Source organism: Siphateles boraxobius, unplaced genomic scaffold, assembly GCF_051911475.1.
Source record: "Siphateles boraxobius isolate OS27281-9 unplaced genomic scaffold, OSU_SipBor_1 103, whole genome shotgun sequence".
Taxonomy (NCBI): domain Eukaryota; kingdom Metazoa; phylum Chordata; class Actinopteri; order Cypriniformes; family Leuciscidae; genus Siphateles; species Siphateles boraxobius.
The window spans coordinates 76,975-90,000 of NW_027508704.1; the positions used below are offsets into that span (position 1 = coordinate 76,975).

Consider the following 13,026-nt stretch of genomic DNA (forward strand, 5'->3'; position numbering starts at 1 on the left):
AACAAATAAATAAAAGAAGCTTCCTCTGGGGAAAGTGAGAGGATTAATGGGGACCATTGGCTTGACCATTCCAGCTAATTACTTGCAGTAATGTTATGCTAATAAACTAATGGTAATATGGTACATTTGCAAATGTGTTACCGATAGGCAAAGCTCTCATTGGTCATCAGCAAAATTGCTTAGGGTAAGCTTGTGCTAATTATATACAATCATGGGCTAATTTCATGGTTTGCATGGAGCAAATAGTGCACCACTAATTAACCTTTTGTAAAGTAAAGGTGAGAACACACAGGCGCTCTCTGGGAAATGTCATCATCTATTCTGATACGCATGCATAACTTCAGCCAATGTAGACCTCAGAAACTGATGAATCCAATTAAGCTCATAATCGCCTGTCATACAGCAACTCTCCCTCATGCCATGCTAGGTGTATATGACATTCTTCTTTCAGACGAATACAATCAGAGTCTGAAACCATCATGAATCTGTCCATCATAAAGTGCTCCACAGGCTTCAGGGGTCAATAAAGACCTTCTGAAGCGAAGCCATGTGTTTGTGTAAGAAAAAATATCCATATTTAACATGTTACAGAGTAAAATTCGAGCTTCCAGCCAAACGAACATATGCAGCCTCTACTTACACCTAAAGCGCAACTTACGCAACTCATGACGCCAGAAGTAGTGTAAATATCAGCAGCGCATCGTATTACTCTGACATTGTTTAATATAACTCTGACTGTATTGGTCTGACAGAATGTCATACACACCTAGGATGGGTCGAGGGAGTAAATCATGGGCTAATGTAATGTTTGTGTGAACTGTCCCTGTAAGCGATCACCTTGAGCTCCTCCAGGTCGGGTCTCTCCATGCTGACCACAGCTGCCAGGAGCTGGTCCTCCAGCCCGTCCCGGGTCACGGTGAAGTTCACCAGCGTACACTGAGCCTGCAGCTCCGGCTGGTAGTGAGGGTTCGCCAGCTTCGTGTGAAGGATCAGCCGGAAACTGGGGTTGTACTCGCACTCCTTGTCACCAATCTTTATGTAGCTGTTGAGGATTAAAAATGAGAATTAGCTCATTATTTACTGCTGGTGCCATGATGATGCTCCACATCTGTAGGACTTTCTTCCCCTCATGTAGGGCTGGGACGGTTACCGCATTACCGCAATACCGCGGTCATGTGACTCCAATCGCGGGTCTGAGCTCGTCACCGTCATCACCGCAAAAAGAAAAAAAAAACATTGGCCTCCACATGTGTGCACGTTGTGTCTAATGACATGGATTCATTGATTCTAATGACATGGATTATGTCTAATGATATTGTGGCTAACATGGATTCAAGGTTTTCTAAACAAAACTTATCATCAAAAGATGGAGCAAATCCGACCTTTCGAGAGTTGAGGAGCGCGATGTTCCAGGACGCATAATAACATTCCATTCGCATTAGAGATGCGCGGATGGGCTATTATTATTTCATCCGCAACCGCATCACAAAACTCATCATCTGTCCGCCATCCACCCGCACCAACGTTTTTTCATCAATTTTCGAAACTGCATCCGCGGCGCTGACTGTTTTAAGGTGTATGAGCGATGCGAGGCGCTGCTGTCGCGAGGCTAGAAAGCTCTTGGCTGTTCTAGAAAGAACACTGATCCAATGCAGCAAAGATATTTAAAGGCTAAAGTCACTAGTGTATTGGCTATGTTGTATCCCCAATATCAGCAGTGAACTCCGTCTCCGATCGGCGCACAGGGATAAAAATAGATAAATAAATGGCCTATAACGCACATCGGCAAACCTGACCTTACCTGACTAGGCTACTGTAGCCTAAAATTTTAAACTTTTCGTTTTGAATTTTGTTTAAAAGTAGAAAGCTTTCTATTTATTTCTCCTGTCTGTAAGGCAAGTAGGCCTAGCCTATACGCCGAGTTTCGGTTTAATTTGAGACGAGCTCCAGTTCACGCGCAAGAGATCACACCGGCGCCTCCACGTCCTCCTGATTATATGTCTGCTATATTTGCTTCTTATTTATTAATTCCAGGCAATTAGTTAATGAAACAGCGATTAAAATTAAGATAAAATTTATACAAAACGAAATGTAATTCAAAGAAAGGCTTTCTACAAAACAAAACTTAATAAAGTCGTCAAAATCATGTCTGATCTTATGATCCTATCTTACTCATGCTGTTCACTTTTCATATAATCGACATAGATTAAATAAAAAATAACATTATATTATGTAAACATAAATATGGAATATAATTTTTGTAATTAAGACATGTTGGAAAAGGTGTTCATCTTTCATTTCCAATGTGAACATCATAATGTATTTTCCTGAAAATTATGAATTCAATCCGAATGTATCTGAGAATTTTCTTAAATGAGGAAATCTATTCAGTGATTGGTTCATGCCAAATTACTGCTTGATGAAAATTTGACTATTTCAAAATGTGCTTGTTTTTTTGGATGTATGTGACAATATTTCACAAAGTCTGTCTAGCAAAAATTACTTCTGGTGTGTGCGCTAAAGTCTGTCGGGGGGAGGGGGGGTTGTGTGTATTTAAAGCGGTTCACCGCTATACCGCGGGAATATCCTGCTTTTCAACCGCGGTTATAAAAAACCCATACCGCCCCTGCCCTACTCTCATGCTACATCAAAGGAGGAGAAAGTTAGACACTGTCAAACTCAAAAATATGGAACACAATATCCCTTTTGTGTTTAAAAACATACACACAAAAAAAACATCATACAGGTTTGGACAGAGGTGACGTGAATAAATAACACAATAATCAATTTAAACAACAACAAAAAACCTTCATGCGACAGTGTTTTAAGGCGAGACATTACCGGCAAACCCAGTGATCTTCATGCACTGCTCAGTTTAGAACTCTATTTTGCTTCTTCTTTCAGACTAGAGGAATGAAATCATCCAAAAGGCACATTTAAGTGTTTCTTTTATTGCACTTTATCTCTTAGCGTGTGTAGATTTCAAACTCAATACACATCTTTTCAGGCAGAGAGTTTGAGTCATTAATCTCCACTTCAGCAGCTTCACACACAGTTTCATTCATATCTATATTCAGGAGGTTTGCTCTTATTATCATTGGCCTGATTTATATAACATTTCATTCCTGAAAACATGGTGGAAATGTATTTGTTTTCCGTCTGTTGACAGTATTTTCTGATTTATGGAGTGATAAAAAGAGAAAACCCTTTTGTAAAAACCTTTACCCTAACTGTAATATGTCAACAAAAGCAAACAAGAATTATGAGCCAGGGACCGGATTCACGAAAAACTTCTTAAGAAAGTTGTTAAGAAAATTCATAAGAAGATTTTTTGGGAATACAAAATATTCTTATCTTTTTCTTAAGTTAGAAACTAAGAAGAATTTGGCAGTTAAGAAGAATTTTATTCTTAAGAATGTTTAGCAAATCCGGCCCCTGTTTTTATCCAATATTATTAATAAGGTGATTTAAACACTCTCACCGTCCTTTCTTGATCGTCTCCCGGCCGAGCAGCGGCCCGAGCACCGGATCCACCGCCTCTTCTAAGTTCTCGATGAGGACGACTTCCCCCACAGATAAAGCCCTTTCAATGGAGTCCAGATATCTGTGTGACAGTGCAGGAGTCAGCTTTAATGATGACCCAAGCAGACTCAGTAAGGTCGGTTGTGAGCGTATAGTGCGTACCCTCTCTGGCCGATCCTGATGATGCGCAGGTCCTCCCCGTACCGGTGTTTGATCCACTTGATGCCCTGCAGCTGCGGGTCCACCATGAGGGGCCAGCGCTCGCAGCTGGTGAGGATGGTGGCGTTCTCCGTGGACATGCGGTCCGCAGGGAGCCCCTCGTTCTGCCAGGTGGCGATGTCAGCGTCGTCCGTGAGCATGGTGAGCGGGTCCAGGCCGGGAGTCACCGGGATCGGCACCTGCGGGACAACAGGCGATGACTGGCGGATACTCAGGCCTTCTCCACACTAATGTCTTTTTCTCTCCGATTGGCCTTCCGTCACACTGAGACGGCGTTCTTATTAATGAAAACAAAGCTTTTTGAAAACGCTTTCCAAAGTGGATCGATTTGAAAATGCCGTTTTCGCGTTGTAGTGTGGACTGTGAAACCGAGGACGTAAGTTTAGTCATGTGATGCATATTGCACCAATAGATATTCATGTTTATAGCGGTATTGTGCCTGTTATGTGCTGTTCACTCTCACACAGCTGCTGGAATATGTTACTTCACACACTCTTCATATCACAGTCCTGCACAGATGACAGAACACACACTCGCATCTGCTGTCCTGCAGTAAAACATGACAACAGTTTCGTTTTACACCGAACATATAATAGTGAGTGAGAGCGAGTCTGAGCCTACGTCTGTCTATGAACCCTTTTTACATTATGCATTTTAAACGATTAAAGTCACCATGAAATCAAAATGGATAATTCTTGAATCAGAATAAGTTCCTCTTGCAGCATCTCTTCTCTTCTCTGACGATGTGGGCGGGGCTATAACCTGTCACTCACATGAGATCAGCCAATAGCAAACCACAACCATCCAATCAATTCCCCACGGACACAGTCAAGCCCCGCCCACATGTGTTCTTGTTCCAGAACCGTTTCGCTCGACACACAAAGGAAGCAGTTATGCTTGTAGATTTCAAAGGAAAGCCACATTGGCCTTAATCAAACATGCACATGTAATTGTTGAAATGAAAGCTGAGATTGAGCTGTGACCAGACCTCGAGCTGGCTGAGGTACGGCCTCCAGGTGTTGTCCATCAGCTCCAGGCGGTAGCGTCTGGTGAAGTATCCCAGATAAGAGACGAACGCAGTGATGAGGAGCACGTCTCCACACAGAGTCTCCTCCTGACTCTTAAAGGTCTTCACGGCTTCGGCCCAGCGCACGTTCTCCGACGCCAGACCCCCGACCTGACACACACACAACCGCACAAGATCACTCAAAACACTCACAGAAAGCACTCATTAAACTTCAAAGTAATATACAGTATATATTAGTGATGCACCGAAATGAAAATTCTGGGCCGAAAACGAAACCGAAAATTACTTAAAAATAAAAAAATCTTATTTTAAATTCGTTTTTTGTATAATTGTATTATTAAACTTTTTAATTAAATATAATCATTTAATGAATCTGAATAAATAAAATAACCACACTTTTATTTCAAGTAACACAAAAATTTGACAGAAAATAGGCCTACATTAAAATAATATTAAATATCAATGTATTAATATCAATATATCAACATATTATTCATCATTCAGTTCTATGCAGCAGAATCAGATTTAACAGATTTATTTTTTCGCGTATTATCAAAATAAAGTAGTCCTACAAAGCGGGCGGCATATTTTCGTCCTTTTTTCTCTTTCAGGGAAAAACGGAATGGCATTTTCGGCAGCCGAAATTTCGGTGCATCCCTAGTATATATATATTTTTTTTATTTTTTGTGAAAAGTAGATTTTCTAAAAGACTCAGAATTGCAGTACGTCTGACATCTGTGGCCTGTGTGTTTCTCCTGAAATGATGCTGTTTTTAGTAACACTAAAGTGGTAATTACTACTGGTGGTAATGGTGAGGAAATGACACACTTCACCTTTAACCCCTCGCACACCGCGGGTCACAATCATTCCCAGATCAAACAATGGTTTATATGTGTGCTTCAGCAAACACCAGCTCTGCCGCATATGTGTGTGTTTGTGTGTTTGTGTGATTAACTGCTGACGAGAAGAGCTGCACGCTTCAGTGCACAGCAGAAATTACTGATTCTCGGGGTTTGCTGCATTTTAATTATTATTCATGTTTTTCTGTTTGGCTTGCTCATCTATTTCTCCGTAATGAAGTCTCTGATTGGCTCACCAGGCGGTTAGCGAGCGCGATGGTGAGCGCTGTGGTCTCGGCCTGCTGTTGGCACCGCAGCTTGTCTGTCGTGGCCTTCTCAAACTTAGCCATCAGCTTCGCCAAGTTCTCATTCAGTTGCTGTCGAGAGAAGAAGGCAGGATGTTATAAGAACGTTTGAATCACACATTTTAATCACACGTTACTTGTAAACCCCAATGCTGAACTCACGTGTGCTTGTGTGGATATATGTAAAGACTGTATAAAGCAGTGTGTAGTTTTAACACATTCAACCAGTCAAACTGATCTATAGTCTGAGAGACATTTAGAATATTGCTAAAGTGAATACATAGTGCAGAAATAGAGTATATAGAATACAAATAATGTGAAGTAATTAAAAAATTAAGGAAAGGATATAAAGAGATAATACAAGAAAATAAATAAATAAATCAATTTTTATCTACATCACGATTTTATGTAAAAATGCACACAAATGTAAATGGATAAAGGTCTTAGGTCAAGCTTTTATGCTCTTCAACACTTTCCACTGTTTCCCTTCAATAATTCATTTTAAACAATACTGTGGTGTCACATTCATTTTATCGTAATTAATACGAGGCCATTTAATCTGTATGCGTAACGATAACAGTTTGATACATTAAAATGTTCAAAATGTTCGTAGAAGGTATACCATATTTATATATATAGCATACTTGTCAGCAACCTATATAAGTGTGTTTACACGGGCTATTCTAGTCTTGTCGCTGCTGTTGATCAGAAACTCACGTTGATCTTAGCCTTGATGACGGAGAGCTTGTCCTGCGCGGTGGCCAGGTCACTGTTAGCTTTGCTCAGGGCTTGTCTCTTGGGCTCCACCTCGCAGTAAACCTCATAAAACTTCACGATGTTGATGACCCATGAGCACAGGCCTGCGGCCGCGTTAGATTTAGCTGCGATGAGCTCCGGCTGGAAGTCTGGGTCCTGCAGGTACGGCTTGATGGCTTTGAGACAGTTCTCGTGAATGTTTTCCTTCTTGAAATTGATCAGCGAATCGAGGAAGGCGTCAACCTTCGCCATCATCACTTTGGCTGCCTTCCAGCTGCGGTCTTTGGGAACGCGGCCGCCGGGAGCCGCTAACACCATCACAGCGGCCGTCACGTTCGTCACAGCGGCTACAGGCGCACCGAACGACTTCAGCTCCGTCAGATTGTTCTAGAAACACGAAGAAAAGGGGCAAAACAAGAAAAATATACAGTGAGCAGACCTTCTAAAAAACTTCAATACTCTACAGTATATAAAAATATAGTTATACATACATACATACATACACTACCCGTCAAAGGTTTAGGATCAGTAAGATATTTTATGTTTTGAAAATAAGTCTCTTTTGCTCACCAAGGGCGTATTTATTTGATTAAAAATACACAAAAAAACTGTAATATTGTTAAATATTATTGTAATGTAAATCAGCTGTTTTCTATGTGAATATATAGTAAAGTGTAATTTATTCCTGTGATCAAAGCTGAATTTTCAGCATCATTACTCCAGTCTTCAGTGTCACATGATCCTTCAGAAATCACTATAATATGATGATTTGATGCTCAAGAAACATTTATGATTATTATCAGTGTTGAAAACAGTTATTTACTTTTTTTATTTCCGCACTCTTTGATGAATAGAGAGTTCAAAAGAACAGCATTTATATGAAATAGAAAGCTTTTGTAACATTAAACTTCTTTAATAAGTCAGTAAGAATTTTTATTTTATTTTATGGGGGAAAGAAATAAAAGAAATCAATACTTTTATTCATCAAGGATTAATTCAATTGATCAACAGATTAAAGACATTTATAATGTTACAAAATATTCTATTTCAAATAAATGCTGTTCTTTTGAACTTTCCATTCATCAAAGAATCTGTTTTCAACACTGATAATAATCATAAATGTTTCTTGAGCATCAAATCATCATATTATAGTGATTTCTGAAGGATCATGTGACACTGAAGACTGGAGTAATGATGCTGAAAATTCAGCTTTGATCACAGGAATAAATTGCATTTTAAAATATATTAAAATAGAAAACAGTGATTTTAAATTGTCATAATATTTAACAATATTACTGCTTTTTAAGTATTTTTAATCAAATAAATGCAGCCTTGGTGAGCAGAAGAGACTTCTTTTAAAAACATTAAAAATCTTACGGCTCCATAACTTCTGAACGGTAGTGTATATTATAAAGTGAGATGTCGGACCTTGTTGAGAGTGTTGAGCGCCTCCTGAGCCGCTATGAGCGCAGGTTCGGCTTTAGCCAGGTCCTCCTCACAGTCTCTCTGTTTGCGCATCACTTCCTCTGCGATGATGGCCACCTTCCTCTCCTCGTCATCAGCCACGGTCTTCTCCTTCGCCACCTTCTCCGTCTCCACTCCCACGACCTGGATCAGTTTATCAGCGCTCTCGTTCTTCAGCTTCAGCTCCACCTCCTGCGCCGCCAGCTTGGCCTTCAGATCGTCCACCTGAGACACCGCAGAAATCAGCAATACATGCACACACACCAATTATATACAGTCAAACCAACACACACACCAATTATATACAGTCAAACTAACACACACAACAATTATATACAGTCAAACTAACACACACAACAATTATATACAGTCAAACCAACACACACACCAATTATATACAGTCAAACTAACACACACAACAATTATATACAGTCAAACCAACACACACAACAATTATATACAGTCAAACCAACACACACACCAATTATATACAGTCAAACTAACACACACAACAATTATATACAGTCAAACTAACACACACACCAATTATATACAGTCAAACCAACACACACACCAATTATATACAGTCAAACTAACACACACAACAATTATATACAGTCAAACCAACACACACACCAATTATATACAGTCAAACCAACACACACAACAATTATATACAGTCAAACCAACACACACAACAATTATATACAGTCAAACCAACACACACAACAATTATATACAGTCAAACCAACACACACACCAATTATATACAGTCAAACCAACACACACAACAATTATATACAGTCAAACCAACACACACACCAATTATATACAGTCAAACCAACACACACACCAATTATATACAGTCAAACCAACACACACAACAATTATATACAGTCAAACCAACACACACAACAATTATATACAGTCAAACCAACACACACACCAATTATATACAGTCAAACCAACACACACAACAATTATATACAGTCAAACCAACACACACACCAATTATATACAGTCAAACCAACACACACAACAATTATATACAGTCAAACCAACACACACAACAATTATATACAGTCAAACCAACACACACAACAATTATATACAGTCAAACCAACACACACAACAATTATATACAGTCAAACCAACACACACACCAATTATATACAGTCAAACCAACACACACACCAATTATATACAGTCAAACCAACACACACACCAATTATATACAGTCAAACCAACACACACAACAATTATATACAGTCAAACCAACACACACAACAATTATATACAGTCAAACCAACACACACAACAATTATATACAGTCAAACCAACACACACACCAATTATATACAGTCAAACCAACACACACACCAATTATATACAGTCAAACTAACACACACAACAATTATATACAGTCAAACCAACACACACAACAATTATATACAGTCAAACCAACACACACACCAATTATATACAGTCAAACCAACACACACAACAATTATATACAGTCAAACCAACACACACACCAATTATATACAGTCAAACCAACACACACACCAATTATATACAGTCAAACCAACACACACAACAATTATATACAGTCAAACCAACACACACAACAATTATATACAGTCAAACCAACACACACAACAATTATATACAGTCAAACCAACACACACACCAATTATATACAGTCAAACCAACACACACACCAATTATATACAGTCAAACTAACACACACAACAATTATATACAGTCAAACCAACACACACAACAATTATATACAGTCAAACCAACACACACAACAATTATATACAGTCAAACCAACACACACAACAATTATATACAGTCAAACCAACACACACAACAATTATATACAGTCAAACCAACACACACAACAATTATATACAGTCAAACCAACACACACACCAATTATATACAGTCAAACTAACACACACAACAATTATATACAGTCAAACTAACACACACAACAATTATATACAGTCAAACCAACACACACACCAATTATATACAGTCAAACTAACACACACAACAATTATATACAGTCAAACCAACACACACACCAATTATATACAGTCAAACCAACACACACAACAATTATATACAGTCAAACCAACACACACAACAATTATATACAGTCAAACCAGAATATATTCAGACTTCAACATTTCTCACATTATCACAGTTTATTCACTATAGTTTACAAAATGATAATAAAATCTGACAAGAACTCAGTTGATATTTCACTGGTTTTGTCCGTCCTTCTGTTAGACTCTCACACATGAATTATGTTGAATATCTGTCAGCTGTTAAATTTAACTACACAATTAGATAATACCAGTTTAGCTCAACCAGTCACCAAGCAATGCTTCGTGTTGTTCAGTCTGTGTGTAAAAAGGTGCATTAGCAATTAAAGAAAAAACACTTCAGCAAAACATGATCAGCTCAAAGTGTCCGAATCATTTTTGGTCCCAAATTTGTGTTACTGGTAGTCACTGTATGAAGAGTATTTGGGTATAATATGTCACAGTTCACTTTATTTTGCTCTCCTCACCTGGATATGAACTATGAACTAATGAACTATAGTGTCTTGCACACACTAGTAAAAAAATATAAGAAATTATATCTGATGTCTGTATATAATATATAATTATAACCCTAATTATGATAAAAAACTAATAAATGCTGTAAATGTATGGGACCTTATTATAAAGTGGCATCATAATAATATTTATGCTGTATTTATTATTCAGTATTAAAGTCTGTCGAGGAGCTAATGAGCTTTCTGTCATCAACTAATTGCATCACCAGTTGTTTTGAATAACAGGCTATTTGTTTTTGTTCTGGAGTCATTGTGAAATAATATTAGTGATATTATCGGAGAATTGAGCGCTGGAAGTTTTAAGAGATAAATGACAATCCCTCGAGGCGAATGAACGTTTGGTAATGAACGTCTTTTTGTTTTTATATGTCACAATGGATTATGCGATTGGCACTTATTCTGCGAGGCAAACAGAGTCAGAGCGGGAAAAGCCGATCGGGAGAGAAAATTGGGCGAAATACGCAATTAGCTGAACAACTGTTGTCAGACTCAATCCCACAGCAAACAAATAGTCAAATAAGGCACGCCGAAGCAGTTCTCCAGCAATCCCAGACTCCTCTCGAATCTGCTCCAAACCTGCTGATTATCCTCCAGGAAGCCAGACTGCCCTCGGGTAGCAAAACCCTGCGATGCCCACAGAATCAAGTTGCTATCATGTGGGTAATTACACTGATGAATAGGAGGTAAAGATGATGGAGGACTAATTGCCCTGGAAGCGCAGTCAGAAGCACTCTTCAAGCTCTCGATGGAAGTTTCTCAAACTACATGAAACGACTGTAATGATCCTCTTCAGTCAGAGAGACGATTCTCATCTTCACAAGTTTACATCAAAGAACACAAGCGTAATATAGGCTGGTTAAAATATCATGAGTCATCTTAAAAGAGACAGTTTGAGATAAATAGGCAAACGAACTCTAGATAGTACACAAAGCGGGACCGTGACCATAAACCCGGGCCGCTCTGATCGTCATTAAGAAGGTTGCATCATAAACATGCTTATTTTGAGCAAAGAAAAACAACACAGATTCTCATTTAAGATGAAACGCTTAATGAGTGGCTATAAAACAAATAAAAAGCAAAGCAGCCGGTCCACCTCGACGCCCCCGAATGCGAGCGGGACAAACTAGCTTGAATTGATATCCGCTAATTACATGTTAGCGGGTCCCACCTCAATAAAGCAGCCTGGAGCTCCATTAATAACCTTTCTGCCTCATTAGCACCTACTTTTAATTTTGATTTCTAGCCAGGCCGGCTCTCTGCCGTTAATGTAAATAGGTTATTCTGGTGGGCGTCGATCTCTAACAGTACAATAGCGTAAAGTGTGTGTGGATTTTGATTTTACATTTCTTCCCCTCTCGCCCCTAGCAAGTATAATCTCTGCGTTTAAATGAGCTTTCTGATAGCTTTCCATCTAAAGGCTGGTGGGAGCGAGGACAGATCCCCAATCCATTACCTGAGGACCACACACACACACACACACACAGTATTCGATCCGTCAGAAGGCATAATGCGGCTCAAACAGAAGCAAGCATGAGAGAAGAAATAACGCCTCAGAATAATTAGCACAAGTGTTGCTGAGAACACACTTATAGTTCCCATTGCATGATTTTAAACTCGTCCAAGCACTGTTCTCGAGACTAGAATTATTATTAAAAATGAAAGACAGCCTTCAAGAAGCCTGCGATCCGAATGGTCTGTGTGCTGAGTTGCAGTGAAGAGGAGGAATATAAACAGATAATCAGGGAGAGATCGGAGACTGTGTTCTGCTCAGGAGAGCGAGGGTTAATGCGCCGCTGTGGCGTCTGGGCAAGCGGGTGTTTGTGCTTCGTTTCTGTTTGATATAACTGTAAAGCAGATATTCTGGTCTATAACTTCCTTGCTCTCTCATTGGCTGTAGGCCACCACCGCTGTAGTTCTCGGTCAGAACACATTCACACCGCAGGATTTTGAAGCGCCAACAGGTCCAGATTTTGATCATGTCAAATATCTCACACTGTCAGATGGCGTCTTTGATAACTCACACTGCGTGACTGTCACTCGCGTGAACGAGCACTGGTTTGCCTCTAATTTCAGGCAGTTGACGGTGATTTCGCAAAACCTGTTGGCGAGTGAAAATCGGGCCTAAAATCGAGCAGTGTGAACTCGGCATCAGTGGCAATGAGGAGTTTGGGTGATTAATGTCAACTCAAAAGGGATAGTCCAGTCGCATAAACTGCTTAGTCTGGTCTGATTTATTTCTTCCAGACTGGTCAAAACTTTAAG

At 39.3% G+C, this 13,026-nt stretch overlaps 1 protein-coding gene across 1 annotated transcript in view; it reads right to left on the reverse strand.

The window, feature by feature from the left end:
* Window positions 1–13,026, reverse strand: part of dnah9 (dynein, axonemal, heavy chain 9) — a 135,342-nt gene that overhangs the window by 39,984 nt on the left and 82,332 nt on the right. Inside the window, exons 49-55 of the mRNA XM_077245650.1 lie at window positions 8,097–8,357; window positions 6,630–7,055; window positions 5,865–5,984; window positions 4,730–4,918; window positions 3,685–3,920; window positions 3,482–3,604; window positions 838–1,042 (exon numbers count right to left, since the gene is read on the reverse strand). Of these exons, the coding sequence (XP_077101765.1) occupies window positions 838–1,042; window positions 3,482–3,604; window positions 3,685–3,920; window positions 4,730–4,918; window positions 5,865–5,984; window positions 6,630–7,055; window positions 8,097–8,357 (1,560 nt within the window). The remainder of the gene's footprint in view (window positions 1–837; window positions 1,043–3,481; window positions 3,605–3,684; window positions 3,921–4,729; window positions 4,919–5,864; window positions 5,985–6,629; window positions 7,056–8,096; window positions 8,358–13,026) is intronic.